Genomic DNA, 24,017 nt, shown 5'->3' on the forward strand with positions numbered 1-24,017 from the left:
ACGTGGACATGGCAGTTGCGCCAGGCTCCGGCACCAGCCCGTGGGTCCTGTGGGTCCCAGCTCCCCCAGTGAGGCTGGACCAAAGGGAGCCTGCTCGAGGCATCCACGCCTCCCAGCCACAGCCACCGGCTGCCCGCGGGGAGGCTCAGGCCAGCTGCCCGCGACCCGACCATGGACACACCGCCTCCACAGGGGAGGACGGGACCTCGGAGCCCTGGCACAGCCCTCAGCAGGCCGTCTGCCCGCCGCCCGGGGGGAGCCGCAACAGCCTCAGACCGAGACCTCCGAGCTGCGCCTGCCAGGTGACACCCCAAACCTGGGCCTGGGAGAACCTTCTGAGGGAGAGACACAGGCCCAACAGGACAAGGTCATCTTTTATTCGGGGGTCACATCAGACAGCAAGCCGCCACGGGTGCCAGGGGGAGCCTCTGCACAGCACAGATCCGCTCCCACCGCTGACGGAAGTTTCTAAGAGTTGAGATTTCACACACACAAAAGAAAAACCACTTGTCAAGTAATTTCTATTTCCCAAATGTTCCTCCTCCGAAGAACCTCAGGAAACGCGGTGCGTCTGGAAGGGGCACCAACCTCCACAGACGCACCCTCGGGCCAGCAGTGGACGGAGGGAGGCCTGGCAAAGCCGCACCCGTCGGGGTCCGGGCCCAGCAGCACAGCACCACCCCGCCACCGGGGTCCACCGTGGGTCGCAGGACACCCAGCTGCCCACGGGCTACCCAGTGCTGGGCGGAGAGGAACTTGTGGTATACAGACCCCAAGAGCACAAAATTTAGGAACAAAGACAAAATGAAAGACTCTTTTTCACAAGAGCGGGTTGAATACACACAAGCAGTAAATCAAAGAGCAATTTTAAATAAATTGATCAAAAAACAAAGAATGTGAAAGATGCACCAGCGCCGGGCTGCACGCGGCCTCCCTGCCGGCCTCTGGAGCGAGGCCACGGGGTGTCGCGCGGTGGCGCCCGGACACGGCGCCTTCCAAACACCGTGCAGGATGTCATTAGCAGAGACGAGAACAGGGAGACGTCGGCGATCCAGGAGGCGCAGGCCCCAGGTCTGAGACGGCGCCCACCGGCGCTGCCCCTGAACCCGGGTGTCCTTCCCGGGCGGCCAGCCTCTAAGAACTGGCCACGGATCCGCTGTGAAAGGGAATGTGTGAGCCTGTCTCCAGGGCAAACCAAAGAGCTGGACCACGTGTGCGGGAAGCCCCACGTGTGCAGAGCCTGTCCGGCGGGTGGGACCCAGGGGCCCGCTGGGGGGGTCTCCTCCTTCCATTAGCGCAGCCAGTGGGAGCCCGCAGGAAGCCATGGGGGTGAGAGAAAGCCGGCAGCGCGACCGCGCAGGACGCACAGCTCAGCCCCGGTGACAGCCTGTGGTCAGAAAGGAAGCAGATTCTCAACTTCAGCAAAACAGAGCACACGTGCTTTTCCCCAGGAGGAACCTGCTTCATTCTAAGTAAACACAAATGCCAAAGCCCAATCCCCTGACCCACCCATGGCTGTCCCCGGCCAGCGGGCCCCGGGCCACCCTGCCAGGCCCCCGGCACTGCCTGCCGAGTCAGAGCTCCACACTAAGAACGCACGCAGAGTGTTGGATAGGCATCAAGTTTTATATTTTTAAGTGACCAAATCTAATAAAATGAAAAACAGATTACTAAAATAGATCCAAAAGACAATACAGGAGATAAGCTATAAAACCAAAGCGTGAGGCCCTCTCGTGGACATGGAGCCTCCCAGCCCCCAACGGACGCCAGGGCAGAATGGGGGCTGGGAGTCTCACATCTCCAAATCCAACTACACACTTTGGTTTGTGTTTTCCTTTTGAAGGTTTTTAAAAAGCTAACCCCAGGAGTCAGGCAGGCCCGCCCAGTGCTCGGCGGCACGTCCAGCCAGCCCACGTCGAGCTCGGGCCCAGCGTCCCTCGTTTCCGACCACCTCTGCTGGTCGTGGCGGCGGCTCACTCCTGCGCTATGCTTCTCAGCACGTACTTGACCGTGTAGGCGAAGGCTGCAAACCCAACTATAACAAACAAGTTCGCCAGGGCACCGCCCAGGAGTCCGTGGTGCCGGTTGGCCTGCTGGAGCCCCGCGAGGTGCGGCCCAGCGCCCGGCGCGTGCCCGTTGAGGAGCGGAAGCCCGTTCTGGCCGTGGTGCGTCTCCCCGTCTGGAACCACGTCTGGTAAGGGGAGAGCCTGGGGTCTGCTACTGAGTTCGTCTTGTGCTCTCTGTTTTTGCTTGATTTCCTAAGACAAAAACAGCAAGAAACAAGGGTTGGTTGAAACAAGCCAGCTCCTTCAGGGCTAGGGAGGGGACCGCGGTCTACCACAGAGACCCTGCAGGGTCGGCGGGCAACGGCTGCACGTTTCGTCCTGACAACTGCCCTCGGAGGCAGTGCCGCTGCGAATCCTGTTCAACAGACGTGGAGGCCACATGACTTGCCAAATCCGCCAAGCCTACGCCTCACGAGCTAGGACCGAGCCAGGTCCAAGCTACTCTGAACCACCAGGGCCCCGACTTGCGTGTGGCTCAGCCTCCCGTTCATGGCCAGGTTGTCTGCTCTGGCACCAAGACCAGCAAGCATCCCTGCCCCTCACCCCTGGCCCCCCAGGACCTCGACAGGCCCAGCGGCCTTCCCCCGACTTCTCCCCGTCTCCAACCCACCATCCAACCCCCAGACCCCGGAGGAGAGGGTCAGGTCTTTGCACCTAAACACCCCCCCACTCCCGGTCTGCAGTACAGGAGCACATGTTCTCTGTGGAAAGTATTGAATCAAAGTGTCCCTGACATGGGGAAAGCAAAACTAATGGCCAACTTTCACTTTCTTACCTCCACGACTTCGGGAAACAATTCACAAAACACTCTGTCTTTTAAATTAAACACTAAACTTTGTGCAGCCAGTTGTCTTTTCTAGGAAGAGAAAAGAAGAAATATCAGCCCGAAGGCTAATTTCAATTCTTTCACATCTAAACACACACTGACAGACAGTCGAGGGCTGCTGTCTTCTTGGTGTGGAAAGGACTCCACAAGCACGCTCCTCGTGACAAGCTGACGTGGGGTCTCCGAAGGCTGTTCACCTTCCTGCATCATCCACTGATGATGCTAGACCTGACCCCTACTAACAACGGGAGAGAAATGAAAGCCCGGTATCAAGGAGTCGCTGTCCTGACTGGGTACAGCAGCTGTGGAGACCAACCGCACTGCCCCCCTCCCGCCCCCAGCTCACTGTGAAGTCCGAAGTCTCAATGCTGCCCAGGGTGGGGCCCTTCTCCACCATGAAGCTCAGGAGCCCCGTCAGGATGGTGGAGACGGACCAGGCCGGGTTCCACGTGTCTGGGTGGAAATCCGTGATGGAAAGACACAGCCTGAAGAAAGGGACCCAGTCAGCGGGGTGCACACTCCTCAGGACCCCAGTCCCACTTCAGAAGCACCCTGGACGCCTTACCTTGTGTTGCACTTAAATCTTCCATTAGGAGTTATCATATAAATACTAGGAGGTTTAAAAGGAAATTCTCTGGGAAAAATTAGTTTTCCATGATAATAGCCACCTGTATCAGAACAGAGAAGGAGCCTTGTCATTGTTCAGAGCGTAACAGGCCCTCACTGCCCTCAGGGTCCCGGCCCGGCCCAGCTAGGTGTCCCCACCCGCTACCCACCAGCCGACCATCCCTGGAACACACACATCTCACTGGGGCTCACGACCACCAACCTAGGGGGGGCCCTTACCCCCACTGCCGACTACACGTCCCTCCTCCACCCTCGCGTGCCCCCCTCCCCGAGAGCAGAGCATCAGGACAGAACCTCCAGGCTCCTCGCTGGCCCCACGTCCACCCCCGCGAGTGGCAGCTCTTCCGGTCCCCTCACTGCTGCCCCACCTGCCTCTCCTCCACCAGACCACACCCAGCAGCAGGCAAACGCACCATCATTTCCCCCCCTTAAAAACAAGTAAACAACAAAACTCTGACCCCCCCCTCCCCTCCAAGCCCTGCCAGATGCTCCGCCTCCTTTATGTAAAATTCCTGACCTTGAAGTCACCAGACATCCCCGCTGGGCCACGTGACCCCATCTCCGGCCTCACAACCGTTCCTCAAGGCCCAACCCGAGCCCGGCTCCTTCTGGCATCCTCCTGGCACCTCCAGACCCTCCCCCACTCCAGACCTGCGTACTGACCGTCCCGGCAACACTGCCCCAGACGGGTACAAGATGGAATTCCTGCTTCTTCCCTCAAGCAGCAGCTCCGTCCTCTTAGTTATTCAGACTAAACTCTGGGGGTCCCCTGCTCCCGTATCACACCTACTCCATCAGCAAATCCCAGCAGCCCCACCTTCCCACAGATGCAGCCCCCAAAGCTTGGAGTGACCTCACCGGACGCCTGGCTTCCATCCCTGCCCACCCAGCTCCAGGTCCCACCATCCCGTCCCCACTGGAGGCCTCACCCCCTTGCTCTCAGGGTGGCACCTGGGAGCCTGTTGGAAATGCAGAGCCTTGGGCCCACCCACACCGGCGGGGCAGAACGTGAGTTTCACAGGATTCCCAGAGACGTGTGCGTGTCTGTGCATGTGTGCGTGTACAGCGAGGCTTGGGGTAGCTGCCCTGTCCTCCCACTGGAACTCCCAGCTGTCCCCCCAGCCCTGCAGGTCTCCGCTCCAGCACCCCACCAGGGCAAGGCCTCCCACCGCCTTGTACGGCTGCAGCATCCCAGCTACCTGGTGTGCTCTCGCTTCCACTCTCACTGTCGGGGGTGGAGGGGTGACTGAGACCAGTGTCACCTGCGAGGACAGCTCGGCACACAGACAAGCCCACCAGCAAGGGACTAACTCTAGAAGCGACGCTGAAGCACACCTGCAACCCACAAGTACTGAGAAAAGCCCAAATGGAAAAAGCGCAGGAGATGGGAACAGGCGCTCGGCCCAGAGAAGACCATGGTGGCGCGGTCGTGACGGGAAGCAGTGGGCTCACACCACAGGAACACTGTCCGTCTCGTTCAGTCGGGGGCGGGGGGTGGGGGGTGGCGACCCCGCCTGGCTGATCCAGAGGGGACCCGTCGGCACCCCCCGCCAGTCCCCAGAGGGAAGGGCTCCAGGCGCGGCCGAGCACAGCGAGGGGCTCAGGCAGAGCCATGAGCAGGGTCCACGGTGGCGGGGCCTGCAGTTCTCCTTGCACCCAGGCGCACACTCCCAACCTCAGAGGGTCCGTCCCGGGCCGGGAGGTGCATCCGAGGGCGTGAAAGGCCCCTGGGCCTCTCCTCCGGCTTCATTCCAAGTGTCCACAGGCACTGAGCCCCGGGACAGACAGACAAGACTGTGAGCACCGGGCCGGGAGGAGGCCTAGGAGAACCGCGCCTGGAACCCCAGGCACCTCCGGCCCCGCCCCGCTGACAGAGAAGCTGTGCGGGGCGATCCCTGGGCCCTGCTCCACCCCGGGACCCGCCCCGGCCACACCATCCGGTCCACACAAAGACACCGCAGAGTCTCAGAACGAGGCACGGTGACTCCCCCAGTTTTATGATTTTAAAAAACTATGTTAGCTATTCTAGGTCCTTCGCCTTTCCATAAGTTTTAGAAGCAGTTTTTGAATAAGCCTGTGCTCACCTACAAAAACCTGTTAGGGTTTTAATGGGATGCTGTAAAACCTCTAGACACAGATCAACACTCGTGTACTACCGGGAAGCCCACCGGAACTGTGAAACTAGTGTCACAGTTTTGGCACCGGCAGAGCCCAGAGCAAGGACCAGGTCAGCGGGCAACCGACACGGAGCCAGACAGACGTGGACGTGGGAGGGAAGGGTCAGAGCATCCGGAAGTCAGAGGAGCAAAGGAGGAGGGAGCCAGAGTCCACACAGGCCCAGACCCTGAGGCCTGAGAGCCATCCACCAGATGCGGCAATTCTGAGGGTCCCTCCGAGACCCTGATGGGAACAGAGTCAGCAGAGGATGGCACTGCAGACAGCAGAGCCCTGAGCTGAGGAGGGGACAGGCATCAGGAGAGGGCACAACAGCAGGTGCTGAGGGGAGAAGGGCAGCGTGTGGGCGGGGTGCAGCGGAGGAGGGGGAGGGCAGCAGGAAAAGCTTTGGTCTCCGAAGGAAAGCTTTACAAGGAGGATGAGGACTTTCCCAGCCTTTAGACCGGGAACAACAGGGACACACAGGAGAACAGATGGGGCAAATGAGAGGAAAAGTGACAAGGTTGGGTCTGGAAAAGGAGAGCCTTTCATCCAGCTCAGAGGGGCTGGGTGGGCGGGGGTCTCCTGCAGTCCCAGCCACCACACCGCTCGCTCGGGGCTGCCCTCTCCTCTCCCTGCCACCTCTACCCTCTGCCCAGGTGTCAGCCTCACTTACGCCACCAACAGTTCTGGCTGGTCCTGGGCTCAGTGTGTGGGGGGCTCTCATCACACAATTAGTAAGCAATGTTCTCTACTGTACGTTAAACACTAAAACCACAAAGAATAAGAAAACTCTGAAACCAGGCCTAACCCTACTCGCGAGAGAACACTGCTCGTTCTCGGTGTCTGTCCAAGTTCGCTAAAAACGTATCGTGTGTTTCGTAAGCGTTTTAACATGAGCTGCGCAAGCTGTTCTGCAGCCTGTCTTCCGCCCTTTCTCCTGGAACCCCCACGCAAGGCCATCGCCGAGCCCGTTACCCTGTGGTCATGACACATCCACCCTATAGATACGCTTCTGCACACTGTTTCCCTAGGGCAGGTCATCCCCCAACAGGGATTCCTGGGCCACAAGAGTCCCACGAGGCTAGTGACTTGTCTTCCCAACTACCCACAACACTCCTGGGCGTCCAGAGTACCCACACTTCCTCCCCAGTAGCACGGGTCCTCTAGTGGAATCGAATGCACAAGCCCCCAGGAGGAAGACACAAGTGTGCTGCTCCGGCCACCCGAAATCAGGACCCAGGGACTAGAGTGCCCACTTGGCCACAGCTCTGTCCCAGGCTCCACCACCCGGAGGCTGGCGCCAGGCTCCCCTCGGGCCCCTGGAGGCTCACTGACTGACAGCTCCGAGATCTGTCTGCAAACACCAGAGGATGCTGGGTAGCATCACCTGACCACGGCAGGCCCTGCAGCCCCCTACACCTCAGGGTCCTACCCGCACAGGGGCCCGCCCCTCAGCTCAGAGGACTCAGCACAGAGTGAGCACTCAGGAAATGACCCTTCTTTCCTTCAACAATACACATGTTAGTCTTACTCTTCCCCCGTCTGTTCTCTCAGCTCTGATCCCACTGACGTCAGAGGCTGGGTAAATTCGATACTCACAGCAGCCCCTGAAGACGGAGGTACATGGGCAAAACCAAACCGAGCAAACCCCTCTATGACTTGTAGGAAACCAGAAGGGGCTCCACACGCGTGCGGTCTACCTCACGCACATCCAAACCAGAAACAGTGTTATTTACAAATAGGTGTTTCTCAGGCAAGGGCAGCTCTGAACACAGACGCCGCCACTTGTTCCTCTAACTCAGGGCAAAGACTTACCTTCGTAGGGAGTCATCTCAGGGCCTCGGACCACATAGTGCCTGAGGGAGGGAAGAAAATGAGTTGGCTTTGGGGACGGCAAGTTCTCCAAAGTCTGAGTCACTCCAAGGCCAGGATTTTTAGCGCCCACCCGCAACTAGACGTTCACAGACGCTCAGTAGGGGAGCTGAAGGGTGAACCCGACCAGCTACCCAGCTCCCAGCTCTGCAGCTTCTCCAGCTGCTGGCACGTTAGCCGCTCTGTAACGGGATCAGAGAGGCTGTGTCTCCCAAGTTTTCCACAGAGTACTTCTGTATCCACAACACAATATGCAAAAAGCTAATCCTCTCTAACCGTCAACCGACGATTTAAAAATTAACTTCACGGGCTTCCCTGGTGGCGCAGTGGTTGAGAGTCCGCCTGCCGATGCACGGGACGCGGGTTCGTGCCCCAGTCCGGGAAGATCCCACATGCCGCGGAGCGGCTGGGCCCGTGAGCCATGGCCGCTGAGCCTGCGCGTCCGGAGACTGTGCTCCGCAACGGGAGAGGCCACAACAGTGAGAGGCCCGCGTATCGCAAAAAAAAAAAAAAATTAACTTCACAATTTTATTCTTGAGACGTACCTGAAATCTGGTATTTTTCAGCATGCCCAAATATCACGCAGTAGCTAACCCGGGAACAGCTGGAGACACGCAGAGGCTGGGTCCCCGGCCCTGACGTCCTGGAAGAACCAGACTCGACCTCAGAGCAGCTGCCCTCCAGCAGGAGGGACAGGGACAGCCCGTGACTGTCACCAAAGTCCTCACACGCAGAGAGCCTCAGTCCAGGAGCACCAGCCGCCATGGACTCTGCTCTCCACGTGAATAAACGAGGCTTCATCTCTACGTCAAGAAGCATTTGAACTTATGATTTTTTTTTTTTTTTTGGCCGCACCTCTCAGCTAGTGGGATCTTAGTGCCCCGATGAAGGGCTGAAACCTGGGCCCTCAGCAGTGAGAGCGCAGAGTCCTAACCACTGGACCGCCAGGGAAGTCCCTGAGCTAATGAATCTTCAAAGAAGACAGAAAGGCACAAAGAAGAAAGTAGACCTAACCAAAAATACCACACCAGACACACTGAGCACAGGTCAGTAACCGCCCCTTCGGGCGCTGCTTCCCACCAGGACGCTGCGACAACCCCTACCCCCTGCTGCCTGATAACGTCTGACTCAAAAAATACTGTCGTCCCGTGTCAGCAGACCAGGAACACACCAAGGAACGTGGCCTTAATTTGTTACTGCTCCCAATTCCTGTGCCCAATCTGAGGACACCGGGAAGGGCCGGTGAGCAGCGCTCTGAGAGCGCCCAGCAGCCCTGGGGCAGCAGAGCAAGGAAGGCTTGGAGGACAGGCATCTTCCAAAAAAACACGCTCTTCTCCCAGCTGAAGCAACAGACACCCACAGCTGAGCAGAAGAGCCCACGCAGCAGGCCTGACACTGCTGTCCTCAGCCAGCGTCTGGGAACTGGATTCCAAGGGGTTCTCATCACCCCAATGCATCTCAACTATTTGTGCAGAAAACGTACTTAATGCTGAAGGGAAGCCTGCTGTCCTGCTGGGAGTCTGGAACACTGGCGGCTACCAGGCAGAGCTGCCCGTGACCCACCCCACTGAAATCCCTGGTGCTCAGTCCCGAAAGGGTTTCCCTGGTGGATACACCTCACAGGGCTTGTCACAGCTGGCCACAGGGGAGGGGAAGCTTGTGTCCGGTCTCCAACGGACTCTGCCCTGCGCCTCTTCCTTTGCAGCGGGTCCTCCTAACGAATGATGGAGCGTAGGACCCGACTCGACTCACATGCAGCAGGGGCCCACACAATGAGGATGTTCCCCTAGACTGCCATGGGACCCATCTGTCCACCTGCCAACTACGTCCTGGGGGCCACACTTGGTTTTTGTCGTCTGGGGGCAGGGAGAGCTCTGCTGCGACACTGATGCCTCCCCCACATGCCAAGGCCAGTCTCCCCCCTGAGACCCTCTGCCCCACCTGCCAGTGCTGGCCCTTCTCTGCGAGCCAAGGGAGGAACGCAGACCCAGAATCCTCGAACACCTGTCCGACTTGGAAAATGCTTTTTAACTCAGATCTCTTTTCTCTGAGTTTCAAAAATATTTTTAAGTATTTGTTAAGAACAAAACATAGCGAGGAGAAAACACCCCTTGATACTTCAGCCCTACACTTTGTCTCTCACGAAACCACCAGCAAACCTGGTAGGGGCAGCTCTTCTACGACACGGCGACAATCACTATGAAATGCACATTCCCAAAACACAGGGCTGGAGCATCAGGACCCGCCCCCCGTCACCGACTCGCCAAAGGAAGACGGGGCGCCTCACAGCACCAAGAAGCAAAGAGCAGAGAAGGAGAGCCTAAACGCGCAGCTCCTCCAACAGCCGTGAGGCCTGCAGGCCCCAAAGCCTCGCCCAGGAAGGGCCCTCTCTCTGGCCCCAGCACGCAGGGGCCAAGGGCAGCCCACCACACCCCCAGCTGCTGCCCATCGTGAAGACACCCGGGCAGCGTCCACAGGCCTCACAGTCCACTCACACCTGCCAAGGGCACAGGAGCCCCTTCCCCGCGCCAAGACGGCCCATCCGGCCCACACAGCCCAGCCCGAGAAGCTGGGTGACGGGTGGTGTGGGCGAAGGAGGATGCAGAGCCTTACCACTCAAGGATGTTGGAAGGGAGGGGCTCGGCACAGATGTAAGGCACGGGGTCTTTCTTAATCCGGAGGTAGTCCTGCTTCAGGCGCTGCGTCGCTGTTGTGGGTGCTCTCTTAGCGCTGTTGCTGCTCATCTGTGGAAGACAAAGGTCTATGCTGACGAGGACAGAGGTGTTCCCTGCCGCCCTCCCTACAGGCAGCCTCCGCCACCCAGAGTCAAGGCTCATGGGCCGCGCTGACTTGCCTGAGCCCTCAGACACCCGCGGGCCTCGCGGAGTCCCCTTTCCTGTCTGCCCGCTAGGATCTTCGCTGACACGACATCGTCAGACAGAAAGGTTAAGAAAAACCCTGCAGCCACACTCCTGTTTTCAAAGAACCTCCACGGGGAGAGAGAGCTCTATCTGCAAGGGTCGCGGGAGGAGGCCCTGACTGCCTGCCACGTGAGCATCTCCCCAGTGCCGTGCTGGGCGGTGCCACTCCCCCGCCACGGCCCACTGATGCCCGCTGTTAAACATTTTCCAGCACACCTACCACTGGCCACAGGTGGGTGGGAGCAACAGAGGAGCAGAGAAAGAGCCTCTTTTTGGGACTGGAGAGAGAGACGGGGACCCCAGAGAGACTCAGGAAGCGGCAGCTGGACAGGCAGAGATAAGGAAGTGTCCTGCATCCAGGACACACCACTGGGTCACCGCGGCAGGAGCCAAACACAGTGAACAGCGGCCGATGAGGCCAACCAGGGATGCGAGGCCAGGCCATCAAGCGGTGCCCACAAAGATTTTAGGCCCAAACCTTAAGGCACATCAGATCTTCTGTTAGAAAGGTCACTCTGGTGGCCCAGCAGAGGATGGATGCGACACCATGGGACATACAGGATGGCACAGGACAGCACTGAAGGCTGGGGACAGGGAAGGAGGGAGCAGGCATCATTCAAGGCAAGAGACCTGAGGGGGCCCTGGGACACCTCAGCTCTGCCCCAGAGGCGGGAGGGCGGGATGGGGACGCGCAAGACAGGGCTCCCCACTCTCACGGGCACCACGACGGCTCCAGCTCGATCCACTTAACCTACCAGAATTTCTCACAACGTAAGGTGCAAAAGCAAAAAAGTTCTACTGCTAAAAATAAAGCGCGAAAGCCACTGGTGTAAAACATGGTGGAGACAGAGAACACACCAGGGTGTGCAGCTCAGGATGGACAGGAGTGTCCAGGCTAGAGGAGAGGCCAACTGGATGGGGGGCAGTGAGGGAGGAGTCACTCTGCCCGAGTTCCCAACCTGTCCCGCCCACAGTGGCCAGGATCTCCACCTGCAGCCACTCCCCGCACCGGGCCGGCCCCGCCTCACCTCAGCCCGGGGCCTCTGCATGCCCCTTCCCTCCCATCAGCCTCTGCCCACGTCGCTGCACCAGAGGCCATGGACTCCTGCCCAGTGGGATCCTCCTCAGAGTAGCCTCCCCACCAGACGACGACCAGGGCTTGCTGTCTCGCTCCGCACCCCCGGGGTACCCGCAGTGGTCCCGCCACACGCACCACAGCGCAGCCCTGCTTCCTACTCTGGGGCCCCTAAACCTCGGATCCCCATTCACCCCCACTCTCCCCAGCCCCACCACACACCCCTGATGCAGGGCCCGCTGCTCTGCCCGTCAGAGACCTCGAGACTTCCGCCCAGCCTCCCGGCTCGCAGTCTCCCTCCATTTCAGTCCATCCTGTTCGCTGAAGTCGGATGACCCTTCTCATCGCACAATTCTGATCGCAGCCCTTCAGGAGGCACCCAGAACTAAGCAAATAAACGTCAACACCTCCACCACCTGCCAAGAGCTCTCCGGAGCAGCCCCAGACCGCCCTCTAGCGCCCGACTCCCAGGGCCCCCGACATGGCCTGAGCCGACCCCGTCCTCATCCCAGCCACACGGCCCCTTCCCGCTCCAGCCTCTACTGGCAGACAACTCGCCGAGGCCCTGGTCAGGCGCCTCCATGCCACCCAGCTCCGCTCCGCACAGGTGCCCGCCAGGCCCCCGCAGACACCACTGGCTGGTGTGCCCTCGCAGGTGGCTAGACCAGCCTGGGGGGAGCACTCCATCCACAGCACCGCCCCAAAGGCCGGAGAAGCCAAGGGGACCAGGGCCATGTGTAGTGACAAACACAGCGACAGTCCAAAAGTAGGGCCACCACCCAGGACTCGTTTCCTTTAACTGCTCGCCGTAAAGTTAACTCTGCCGACACAAACCGGCTCACTGGGTAATTCAGATACAGCCGTGCGGGCCTCAGTCAAGCGGCCAGCTGAGTGCTTCACAGAGGATAGCGCACGGCCACAGAAAATAAATAAAACAGATCCTGCCCGCCTGGGCACAAATGGACTTTTCTCTCGCTTTTGCTTCCAAAGCCGACTTACAATCCAGCTACCGGGTCCCTCAAAGGAAAGGGCTCCCTCTGCGCAGCGCCCTCAGGCCCCTCCGGGTGACTTCCGGTGAGCCGGCCTCTCCCAATCCGCCCGTGCGCACAGACCAGGCGCCTCCACAGGCCATGAAGCGCTCCTCAAGGGCCCTTCAGGCCACGTCCCCACGGAGAGAGCATGTAAGGCGTGTCACACTGAAGGAAACAGGGCGCAGACGTTCAAAACAGAACAGAACAAGAAACAGGGCCCGTGCACAAAACCGCAGGGCAGAGAAGCTGAAGGCGGGCAGCCCGAGGCAACGGGGGACAGACGTGCCGCCCGCCCCTTTCTCCCGCTCGGCGGCTGAGTGCTCCAGTGACTGTGCGGCACGAGACCTTGGCCTGACCCGCCAGAGGGCACGTGACACACCCGTGCCCGGGACTCGCACGGAATTCTCTCCCTTCACCAGCAGGGTTGCTTCACAGGCCGGACGGAGGCCCGGGGCTGATGGCGGCCGCCCCGCCGCCACTCCCGCACCTGCCAGAGATCGGCGCGGCCAAAGTGTGCGGATGACTGAGCGCCAGTTCTAGGTGCCGAGATCCAACGGTGCCTGCAGACACGCGGGACCTTTCAATCAAGCGAGACCCTTAAGTTCCTCTCCGCGAAAACGAGCCTACACCGAGGGCCTCGCACCTCCAAAGAACAGAGCCGCGACCACCGCCCTCACTAGCTCCGCTCGCCGCCCCCTCCACCGGCTGGGGCCTGACCTCTCTAAGTGTTTCATGCCTGGGCCCGCGTGCGGTCGGGAATGGATGGGAACTAAACATAGACCAACTAAGTGGTACTAACTGGAAAAGGGGCGAGACGCTTACACATGGCCAGACGAGAGAGCGGGCGTGCACAGGCGAGGAGCCGGCCCAGGGCCCACTCCGGCCGCCCGGCGTGGAGCGTCCCACTCTGACCGCCCGGATTTTCTCTCAGTTACCACCCCAAGGGCGTCAACCAGGCACGCTCACTGCTGGGGGGACATAAGGGGCGGTCTGGAGTCCTAACTGCTCGGGGATGAAGCGGCGGCGGGCTGGACGGCAGTCACCCCATCCCAACACGGATTCCCAGAGCAGTTTACGAACCAAGCTCTACGCCGGCCCGTCCTGACGGCAGCCGCAAGTGTGCCACTAACGGGACGCCTTTCCGTGGGACGCCAACCGTGTAACCACCCGAATCCCCAAGCTAGCCGGAGGGAGAAAGAGCCGGCCCGGAGCCCCGGACGCCCCGCCGTAACCGAAATCGGGTTCCACGCACGGAAGCTCCAGGCCGGGCCCCGCGAGCGCGGACGGGGCGGGGATGGGCCGTGCGGAGGCCCCGCGCCCCCCCGCCCGCCGCTCGGGCCGGCTCCGGCGCGGCGGACGCGCGGCCGAGGCCCCGGCACAGGCCCGCGGCGCGTACTCACCTCTCCCCGTCGCCGCGCGTGGGCCGCCGCCGCGCTCAGGCTCGCCGTGCTCGAGGCCAGAGCAGGGAGCGAGAGAGTGGGGCCCGCGCCGCAGACCTGCACCGCGCCAGGACCGAGCCCACCCCGACCGCCGCCGCCGCCGCCGCCGCCGCCGCCGCCTCCGCCTCCGCTTCCAAGATGGCCGTTCGCGGGGCGGGGTTATCCACGCTTCCGGTTCCGGGGCGCGGTTAGCCGGGGGGCGACCTCTCTAGGCGGCCGGGCGGACGTCGCCTGCGTCTCGCAGCCGCCACCCGCCCCAGGAAGCGGAAACAGTAAGCGCATGGGCAGTGGCTTGCAGCCTCGCGGGGCGGGGCCCGAGCCCTTCTGCACGTCTGGTCTGACAGCTGCGGCCCTCCGGTTGATCCTTCAGCCGCAACGCTGTCCGGCTGGCGGCCCCGGGGAGAGTCAGCAGCCGCAGCGGACCGGGGCCCCCCACCGAGCACGTTCCCCTCCTTAGGAACCCCGGCCTTCCGCGGGAAGACAGGTTCTGTTAGAGGGTGACCCCCGCGGTGCCGGCGTGAGCCCCGCCCGACTTCTCTGGGACGCCGACCCTCCCGCCGGCCCCCTTTCAAAGGATCGGCCCAGTGCGGACTGGGGGGCCCAGTTCTTGTGCCCATTTAGCAGGAGAGCGCGGGAGGCACTCTGCGTCCCCGGGCCTCAGTGACCGAACCACCTGGGGCCCTGAGAATCGAGTCCTGGGTGGCCTTGCGTGGCTGCGGTAACGCGTGGGACCCGGAGCCCCGCCAGAACCTGTGCCAGGTGGGGTCCGCCGTGGGAAGCCTGCCCAGCCCCTGCCCAGGGGGAGAGCTGTCCTCATAAAAAGTGTTGCACTGTTTCCCGACCGAATTTTCCACCCAGCCCATCAATAGGGTCATTATGCACCGTGGATGCCGCACTGAGGCTGGCTTTCCGCTCCCACGGCCCCCTCCCTGGCCCTGGGGGAGGGGGAGGCAGAGCAGGGCGGTGGGGCGGCCAGGGAAGGCCCCGGGGAGCAGAGGGTGCTGCCACTGGGACAGCATCAAGACAGCCCTGACCACGGGGCCTGGAGGTGTCATGTGCACCTCACATCTGCCTTGGGGAACACTGGGGGGCACGTGAGGATGGCACACAGGTGGGGTTCTGGAAAAGGGAGGGCTGGGCAGCTGGGCAGGCCGACACACTACCCTTCCTGGTGAGTGGGGCTGGGGGTGCCCACACAGGCTGTGCCATTGCCGGCTCGGCTGTGAGGCTGGTGGTGCTCGTCAGCCAGGACCCATCTGGAGGGGCCGTCGCTGGGCAGAGCACAGGGCTCCGTGCAGCAGAGCTGCAGTTCAGACCCCAAGTTCTCACCCCTGACCACGACCCTGACTGCCTCTCGGAATAGACCACCGGTCAACGGGGTAACTGACCACGTGGCGATTGACGGTGGACTCCAAGCCCTGACGGGTGTAGCCGTGGCCACTGGCAGAGGGCGGGAGGGCGGCCATGCTCGCCCCCGAGTCTGGCCCACCCAGGGCGCCTCAGGCAGGATCTGAGCGGCCACTGCAGGGCTGGCCCCTGACCCAGGGCAGAAGCAGAAGGAGTGCCCGTCGTCCCTCGGCCCAGCACCAGGCGAGTCGGCCCGTGGGAAGCCAGCCTGCTACGTCTCTGGCCCCCAGTGTCCCCCGGTGCTGGCCCGCCCTCCTCCTGGGGAGGCTGACAGTCCCCAGGCCCCACCTCCTGCTGCCACGCTCAGGAAATAGCTCAGCCTGCCCTTCACTCCCCCGCCTTCCCCCCCACCCGGGCTCTGCCATCCCCACACAGGGTGGGCCCAGCTGTTTCTAGCTCACGGAGAGTTCTACAAGGGAGGCCACCCTGAGGCGCCAGAGTGTTTCAAACGCAGGTGTGGGGCAGACCCACGGCCGGACCCTGAGCCCCACACGGGCAGCGTCACGCACTCTGCCCACCGCAGCCAGCCGGAGCCCCCTCTGTGGTGGCAGGAGCCCCTGCCTGCCACTGCGGTCAATGCCTGGGGGATGGAGAGTTTCTGCAGTTGCACCGAGGAGGCCCCTTACCCTCCGGCGGGCATGGACTCCAGATGGGCCAGCTCCAGGGCGGGGAGGATGCCCCTACCTGCCCATCCCCCCAGGAATCCCACACACACGTGCAGAGCCCATGAGCTCAGACTTCACGTCTGTTGCACTGGAATTCCCCCAGGGCCAACCCTGAGCTGTCCCTGAGGGTGGAGGTGGAGCCCAGGCACCCGCAGTCTGCAGGGCAGCCCCGGCCTGCAAAGGGACGCCTTGGTGCCTCTAGGCCCAGCCTCGGTGAAGGCCACCACTTGAAGGCTAGGGCCAGCCGTCCTTCTGGGGAGAGGGCGGGGGACGGGGGCCCTCCGCCTTTCCCTTCTCTAATCCTTTCAACATACAGCCGTCAAGGGAGCTGGGGAAGCCCTGTCCCGCCCCCAGACACCACCTACTGCTCCTCCAGGGACTGGAGGGGCCTGGTGAGGCAGGCGAGGGCACGGGCCCAGAAGGGAGGAGGGGGCTGCTGGCCTCACTGCCACTGGACGCAGTCTCTGTGTCTCTGCCCTCCCAAAGGCAGGCTCTGGGGTGGCCGCCTCAGGAGGAGGAAGGAGGGGCTCTGACACTGGCCCAGTGACATCAGTTGGTCTCACCTTTGAGCCTCGAGGAAACTCAATCCCACTTTGTACCTGAGGAAACGGGCTCAGAGAGGTTGAGCAACTTGGGCAATGTCATACAGTCGATGAGTGGCAAAGCTGTGATTCGCACTCACGCCCAGATGAGTCCAGGGCCAGCTCTTCCCCAAGCGTGACTTCCCTCTCCCAGAGGTCTCCTGTGGCCATCTGCCTCCTTCCAAAGCCACGAGGCTGGTGACCTCACGCCTCCTCAGAGCCAAGGCCCCACCAGAAGGGCCTGGTGGAGGTGGGGGCTTCCTCCCTCATCTCAGCCCGGGTCCTCAGCACCGATTTGGGGTGGGGTGTCAGGAACCCAGAGCCTGTGTGGGGAGGGGCAGAGGGCCTGAGTTGACCCCTCAAGCCTGGGACCAGGCTGAGGGTTCGGTCACTTGGGATGACGAGGCCTCTGGGTCATCCTAGAGCCATGTTGGGTCCCCTGGCCTGTCACCCTGGGGCTGTCCTGCCTCCAGCACACTGGCTGGCCTCATGCAACCACACTGAGGCCGAGGGTTTCAGCAACCGAGATGGTGTGTCCCTAGGGTGTGGTGCTGTCTTCGTGGGTGGTGCGTGGTCTTAGTATCTCCTGGGAGGCTGAGCTGTGGGCGCCATCTCCCACCTGGGCCCCAGCTCCTTCCCACAGTCCCCGCCTGTCCCGGGGGCTGGGCAGCCAGCCCTGGCAGACCCCTGTGTTCTGGGAATGAAGGCCCCTGCCCAGCGACCCTTGGCCACAAACACTTGTGGTCAGAGGCCTGGCAGGTGGAGGCGAGCAGGCATCCTTGCAGGCCAGGCTGGAGGAGAGTGGACAGGGCAGGGGGCATGCAGGGTCTGCTGCAGCGGGGTCCCTCCTCGCCCTCCAGAAACCTCGGGCCCCTCACCCCAGCCAGGGCCAGGGCCCCAAGCCTGGCGCAAGGAACCGGGGCAGGAAAGCTTCCCACCGGGGAAAGACGCCAGTGCCTGCAGCCAAAGGCTTCCCCTTCCAGGACCAGAGCAGGTGTGACTGCCCCCAGCCGGGTCCCTCCCCACTGCCACGTCCCACGCCCAGCCTGTTATAAATAGGAGGCTGCCTGGCCAGCGTTGGGCCACGGCTGCTTTGTCACCTGCTAGAACCGCCAGCAGCACCGCCACTGTCGCAGCCACCCAGCACGGGAGGTTGGAGACACCCACACAGGGAGGCTCCAGCCTCAAGGTCCCAGGGGTGCCTGAGGTGGCCTGTGGCCGGGGCAGTTGGGGCAGGCCATCTCTCCGGGTCTCCCCTGCCTGAAGTGGAGGGGCCACATCCCACGTGAGAGGGCAGGGGCTCCTGTCCACACCTTCATCACGCCACCCCCACTGACAGAGGGCTTGCTGTGTGTGAGAGGAGTGTGTGTTCGTGCAAGTGTGTGTGTGTGCGTGTGCTGCGTGAAGGGGCCATGCACCCCTGCTCCTGCCGCAGCTGAGGCGTCAGGGACCCGCGGTGCCCACACTCACCCCAGCGCATCCGCCCCAGTGGCAGGACCCTGCTCCCCGTCTCAGGAAGCCCTGGAGGTGCCTGGGTCTCCAGAGCCACCCTCCTCCTGCTCCAGCTGGGGGGGGAGGCGGCCAGTACGGAGTCCCAAAGAACCTTCTGGAGCCCCTTTTGCCTCGCCAGTATCACAGGGCTGAGGATCCTGCCTTCCCTGTGAGGGCTCAGTGTGATCACGGGACACACGTGTGGGCAGCGCTCTGTCCCGTGTGGGACCCGCCATCAGCACCCCATGCTGGCATGTGCCCCTGGCCAGGCCACCTCCACAAACCCGAGGCCTGGGCCCCACACAGCTGGCTGGTGCTAGGGTGCCAGCACGTGCCAGCTGAATGCACCAGGCCCTTCCTCTGGCTCAGCGCCCTCCCCAAGCGCCAGCCCAGGCCCCATTGGCTGGAGGGGCCAGAACTCAGGGGGCTGCACCCCAAGTGTGAGAGGCCTAACGATTCAGACCAAGATGGGGACATTGTGGGAAGTCCGCAGTAGGCCCGGGCAGTGACTCAGTGCGTGTCCTGGACCGGCAGGCCTGACCTGGTCAGGGCTCCACGGCCCTGCACACTGGGGGACCTGGGTCCCGGGACGCTGGAGCCTCCGGGTGGGAATGGGGGCCAGGCAGGCCTCGGGTCCACCTCCTTGCGGCCCTCAGATCCCCACCACGTCTGGCCCATCAGCCTGCTGCCTACTTTTCCGGAAGCCCGAGGCCCACGAATGGACCATCCCTGGGGACTCAGCTCGGTGGACAACTCCCCACCCCAGGCCAGCAGCGCCCACCGGTCTACAGGCCTGACCCTTGGCCCAGATGTGGCCAGACCTGCCTGGCTCCATCGGCCCCAGTCAAAGTGGCCATGCTGGCCGCTGAGGGTTGGTGGAGGCCGTGGAGGCCCAGAGTCCCGTCAATCCTCAGCACTGGGCTCTAGGCCCACCCTGAGCAGGTCACCTGGCTGCCCCTCACCAGAGGCCCCTGGCCCACTTGGCAGATGGCAGCAGAGACCCACCCAGCCTCGAGCCTGCCTGCAAACAAGGCCAGGCGTGGCCTGAACACCATGTCCCCTGCTGTCCCTGCCCCACCGCCCAGGCTCAGCTCTGGCCATGACAAGACACACCCGCGGAGGCCGCCTGGTGCCCTGCCGGTCATCACAGGGGAGGGCCGCAGCGTCGGTCCCAAGTATGGACCAGCTTCTGATGGGGCCTCTCTTGGGCATCAGCAGGCCGGGCTGGGCCACTGGAGGCTGAGGGATGCGACGGTCCCGGGAGTTCCCAGGGACAGAGAATGGAAGTCGATGGCATGGCCCCGGGTGGGGACACCTGGGTGGGGTCAGACCGGACGGTGGGCTGGGACCCCACTGAGGCTCGCTTCTGGGATTCAGGCTGGAGCCATGGCCCAAGCAACTGGTTGGGGGGCCGGGGACCCGAACGTGCCCCCAGCTGCCGCCATCGCCACCACCGCCCCCGCCCGAGGAGGAGCGTGGGGAGAGGCTGGTGGAGCTGCGCGCCTCGTTGAGGGAGCTGGTCGCCACCTTCTGCACCAACGGCACCATCCACGGCGCCATCCACCTTGTGTGCTCCAGCCAGAACCGCCTCAAGACTGCATCCTGGGGGCTGCGGCTCGCGCGGGCCCTGGGCGTGCTCTGCTGGCAGCTCAGGCTCCTCTTCAGGCAGTACTGGCGCTACCCGGTCATCATGACGGTGTCCGTACACTCGGAGCGCGGCACAGCGCAAGCTCTTCCTGTCGGTCACCCTGTGCGACATGAACCCGCGCCGGTGAGGGCTGCAGCCAGCTTGGGGCCCTCCCCACGTGCTGTCACAGCGGGAGCCCCCATCGTGGACCACTTGCCTTCCCCAGCCCTGAGCCTTCCCCAGCCCTGAGCCCCGGGAGCGGGCTAAAGGGCGAGAGCCAGCGGAATCCTGGTGTGACCACTGCCACCCGGAGGGACGCTGAGGCGCTGGGCAGCCCGGGGAGGGGGAGGGGAGGGTGGCAGGGGACTTTCCAGAAGGGCAGGCCCCCCGAGAAAGGAGCAGGGCAACACTCCAAAGACAGGGAGGGGCCGTGAACGAGCCAGAGGGTGGCGGGGTCCACGGTGGGCGGGGCAGGCAGGCCGGGGATCTGACTTCCCTCTGCAGCCCCGGCTCCCGAACCCCCTCCTAGGCTTCTGAGGACGGCGGGGGATGGGGGCCGCTCTGCTCTCCGTGACACCCAGGTCCGTGCCGTGGGGACCGGCGTGGCTCTCCCCGCAGTGTGCGTGGCTGTCGTGGGGACTCGGGGCCTGGCTCTGACTCTGCTGCCCCCCACCCTGGCCCTGCCCCCAGGCCACACCCAGCCCGCCGCCCCCTGTGGGCGCTGGACAACTTTGCCCGGCAGAACATCTACTCCCTGTGTGGGTTCAACTTCAGCGACAGCGTGGACGCCCCAGGGGCCAAGGCCCCGGGCCCCGAGCCCACCTTCCAGCTGGACCGCGGGATCCACCTCCAAGGCTGAGCCCCCTGGGGGGCCAGAACAGAGTGGGCTGCAAACTGGTGAGTGTCCCAGCCCTGGGAGGTCTGCATGGGACGGGGCAGGTTGGAGCCCCACGCTGACCCCGTGCCGCCCAGTGTAACAGCGCCGGAGGCGACTGCACCCAGCAGGCCTACTCCTCTGGCGTGGTGGCCGCCCAGGAGTGGTACCGCTTGCACCGCGTGAACGTTCTGGGCCTGCTGCCCACGAGGACGGCCACCACAGCCGCGGCAGACACTGTCTTCTCCTGCCGCTACGACGGCCAGGACCGCCAGGCCCAGTGAGTGCAGGCGGGTGGCTGCTCGCCCCGCCACGCCCCATGCAGTGGTCTGCCGGCCCCACGGCTCCCTCCAGAGATAAGGCAGCTGTGGTCCCCTCCCTGCAACCCCGGGGCTGCACACAACAGGGTGATGGGTCAGGGGTATGTGCGGGTCTGAGCGTGGCTCCTGGTTCCAGACGCTTCCAGACCTCGCACCACCCCAGCTACGGCAGCTGCTACACCTTCAACGGTGTCTGGGCCGCGCAGCACCCTGGCATCACCCACGCTGAGTGCCAGCCTGGGCTGGGTGTGGGCGGGGTGTCCAGGCCGGCCTGGCCTCACCCCCGGCCTCCCCCAGGGGTCAGCCTGGCCCTCGGGGCGAAGCAGCAGGATCATCTTCTTCTACTGCCCACGGAGGCCGGCATCAAAGTCGTGATCCGCACGCGTGACCACACGCCCTTCCTGGAGCACCAGGGGCCTTCAGCATCGGCCAGGGACTGAGACCACCTCCGAGAGGTGGGCCGCCCAGCCTCAAGGCTCCTGGCCTCCGTGCCCAAACCTGGGGCCTCGGGAGCTCCAGGGCAGGGCGGCAGAACTGAACCACACCCCCTCCCCCCAGGACAAGGTGCACCGGCTCGGGAGCCCCTGTGGGCACTGCACAGACAGCACGGGGGGCGTGGACGTGCAGCTGCTGTACACCGCCTCCTGCACCAGGCAGGTGAGGCGGGGCCTGGGGGGCATGAAGGAGGGGGGAGGGGCCCAGGGAGGGGGTTGGGGAGTGGGGGGGCTAAGGCAAGGAGTGGGAGCTGGGGGGCGGACAGGCCAGTGGGAGGAAGGTGGGCGGGCGGCAGGCCCGGAAGAGGGGCGGCGGTCCTGGACCCACAGCTCCAGTCCCCGCTGTTCCCCCAGGCCTGCCTGGTCTCCTGCTTCCAGCCGCTGATGGTGGAGACCCGCTCCTGCGGCTGCTTCTTCTACCCCCTGCCTACGGGGGCCCAGCATTGCAACTCCGTGCGGCACCCGGCCTGGGGTAGCCCCCCCACTCTGCCGGCCTGCATGGGCTGTGGGGGGCAGAGTCCCAGGCTGCCCCGTCAAGGGCAGACCTCCCCACCGCCCCTGGGTCATTCCTAGCAGGTTCACCCATGACCCCCTCCCCAGGTCACTGCTTCCGCCGCCTCTGCAAGGACCTGGAGACCCACCGGCTTCCCTGCGCCTCCCGCTGCCCCCGGCCTTGCAGGGGAGTGGGGAGTGCCGGGGTGGGGTCCGCCCGGAGGCACCTCGCAGGGATGTGACGGGGTCTGTCTCTCCCAGGGAGTCTTCGTGCAAGCTCTCCACTGGGACCTCCAGCTGGCCTTCCTCCAAGTCAGCCGTGAGTCCCGGAAGCGGGGTGAGGCCTCAGGGGCAGGGAGCCCTCCCCGGACTGACCTGTGTCCCCGAGGCCCTGCCCTCACACTGCCCCACAGCGCCCGGGGAGGAGCCGCAGCCAGTGAGCCTTGTGTGTGCAGGGCGGGCCAGGCCCCGGGAGCCCGAGCCCCAGGTGGGTGCAGCCCCCTCCTGCTGAGGTCATGTCCTGGCGCCCCCCCTGCCATCCTCGCCCTTCAGCGCCCCCAGGGACGGCCCCGCCCCTCTCGCCTGTGCCCCGCCCCAGGAGCAACCTGGCCAAGGTGAACATCTTCTCTCAGGAGCTCAGCTACCGCACGGTGGACGAGGACACCCGTCTACTCGGCAGCCACCGGGCCGATGAGCGGGGGTGGGGCAGGGCTGGCGCCCGGGGCCGCCGCTCACCGCCCGCAACACCCATATGTGCCACAGCTGCTTTCAGTCACGGGCAGCCTCTGGAGCCCGTGGTTCGGCTCTTGTGTCCTCTCAGTCGTGGAGATGCTGGAGCTGCTGCTGGACGCTGCGGCCCTCGCCCTGCTGCTGTGCTGCCGCCAGCTCCACGGGGCTCGGGGCCAGCCCAGGGCAGCCACGGGGATGCCCGCTCCGAGCCAGAGGCCGGCTGGTGGCCGGGTAGCTGCAGGCATGACGTCGAACGCCCGGGGGCCCAGCTCCACCTCCCATGATGTTGCAGGGGCTCCGGCAGGGGTCTTGGCTGGAGGTCAGCCCGGTGTGGGCCCCGGAAACTCCTGACACCTGAACCAGCCTGCGAGTGGCCTGACCCTGGGAGCTGTGGCAGCAGTGGGCTCTCCCGGCTGCCCAGGGCTGGCCAGTCCCGCCCCACAGGCCCCCCCCACCCCCGGCCAGCCGAGCCAAACCCGGGGCCCAAGAAGCAGCGGCACCAGAGCCCGAGGGCGGGCAGGCGCCAGGCGCTAGCACACAGGGCCTTCTTAGCGCAGCTGCCTGCCGGGCAGTGACCTCACAGGTCTCGGGGAGGCCTGGGGCAGGGAGCAGGGGAGCGTCCCCACCACTCGGGAGCCTCGCGTTCAGGGCGTGACGGAGCATCTCCCGTATGCAGGAGTGTGCACGCGTGCATGAGGTAGGGGGGCGCCCCAAGGGAGTGTGTTTGTCTGGTGTCAGCGTCATACATCCACATGTTTCCGAGCATCAACACGTCTGTCTACACCTCCGTGCAGGTGTGTGCAGGCATCGGGCAGAGCCCCCCTCGCTCAGGGCCAGTGGGAGAAAGGGCAGGACGAGGCCCGGGCACTCAGTGACCTGGGCCCGCTTTGCAGTAAAATGGATGATTCTACCTGGTGGCTGTAGTGTGTCCTGCCGTGCGCCCCCCCCACTCCCCCCACCCCCGCAGCGAGCTGAAGACCTCAGACCACACCCCCACACCCTCAGTCACGGACACGGTGGGAGCTGGGGAACGGGAGGGCGTGGGGCCAGAGCTTGCCCAGGGGACAAGGCCAGGGCCAGAGCACCCTCGCCAGTTGGTGTCCATCCCAGAGGAGAGCAGAGGGCCAGGGAATGGGGTATCAGGAGTTGGTTTTAATCAAAGCAGCCCGGGCTTCCACGAGGCCGCCAGCAGGGGCACTGGGCTCTGCCTTACTACATGCTTTGGGGGCACGACTGGTACTGTCCCACGCAGGGCCTCCCCTTGGGGAAAGCAGGGGACGCAGAGACCGCCCCCCCCCCCCCCCGTCCCCAGCCAAGACAGAG

The 24,017-nt window shown here is 63.7% G+C and overlaps 2 protein-coding genes across 4 annotated transcripts; one reads left to right on the forward strand and one right to left on the reverse strand.

Annotated features, from left to right (window-relative positions):
* Positions 1 to 356: 356 nt before the first annotated feature.
* UBE2J2 (ubiquitin conjugating enzyme E2 J2) lies at positions 357 to 14,136 on the reverse strand. 3 transcript variants are annotated; one of them, XM_067717270.1, is made up of 7 exons: positions 13,976 to 14,136; positions 10,162 to 10,292; positions 7,492 to 7,532; positions 3,458 to 3,560; positions 3,239 to 3,377; positions 2,842 to 2,922; positions 357 to 2,258 (listed from the first exon to the last, which is right to left on the reverse strand). In XM_067717270.1, the coding sequence occupies exons 2-7, from the start codon at positions 10,290 to 10,292 to the stop codon at positions 1,974 to 1,976; spliced, it is 780 nt and encodes a 259-aa protein (XP_067573371.1). In that variant the 5' UTR covers positions 13,976 to 14,136; the 3' UTR covers positions 357 to 1,973. The 3 variants fall into 3 exon arrangements, with proteins under 3 accessions (XP_067573371.1, XP_067573380.1, XP_067573387.1); XM_067717279.1 differs by lacking the exon at positions 13,976 to 14,136 and adding an exon at positions 12,544 to 12,975; XM_067717286.1 differs by lacking the exons at positions 10,162 to 10,292; positions 13,976 to 14,136 and adding an exon at positions 8,094 to 8,187.
* On the forward strand, positions 13,033 to 23,592 carry SCNN1D (sodium channel epithelial 1 subunit delta). Its single transcript, XM_067729969.1, is given in 16 exon segments — positions 13,033 to 13,088; positions 13,760 to 14,418; positions 14,639 to 14,732; positions 15,378 to 15,517; positions 17,141 to 17,233; positions 19,517 to 19,872; positions 19,874 to 19,929; positions 20,476 to 20,639; positions 20,747 to 20,939; positions 21,116 to 21,434; positions 21,538 to 21,636; positions 21,828 to 21,945; positions 22,074 to 22,156; positions 22,231 to 22,288; positions 22,527 to 22,625; positions 22,702 to 23,592. Coding segments are annotated over 16 exon segments (2,931 nt in total). The 3' UTR covers positions 23,046 to 23,592.
* The last annotated feature ends 425 nt before the right edge of the window (positions 23,593 to 24,017 follow it).

The sequence above is a fragment of the Pseudorca crassidens genome, chromosome 2 (genome assembly GCF_039906515.1).
Source record: "Pseudorca crassidens isolate mPseCra1 chromosome 2, mPseCra1.hap1, whole genome shotgun sequence".
Lineage (NCBI taxonomy): Eukaryota > Metazoa > Chordata > Mammalia > Artiodactyla > Delphinidae > Pseudorca > Pseudorca crassidens.

What these genes read in the sequence shown, in the direction of transcription:
- UBE2J2 (XM_067717270.1), bottom strand. Translation starts at nt 10,292, where the DNA reads ATGAGCAGCAACAGCGCTAAGAGAGCACCCACAACAGCGACGCAGCGC. An exon ending in AGATTTAAGTGCAACACAAG is followed by an intron (nt 3,378 to 3,457) that starts GTAAGGCGTCCA and finishes CCCTTTCTTCAG; the next exon opens with GCTGTGTCTTTCCATCACGG. An exon ending in TGTTTCCCGAAGTCGTGGAG is followed by an intron (nt 2,259 to 2,841) that starts GTAAGAAAGTGA and finishes TTTTTGTCTTAG; the next exon opens with GAAATCAAGCAAAAACAGAG.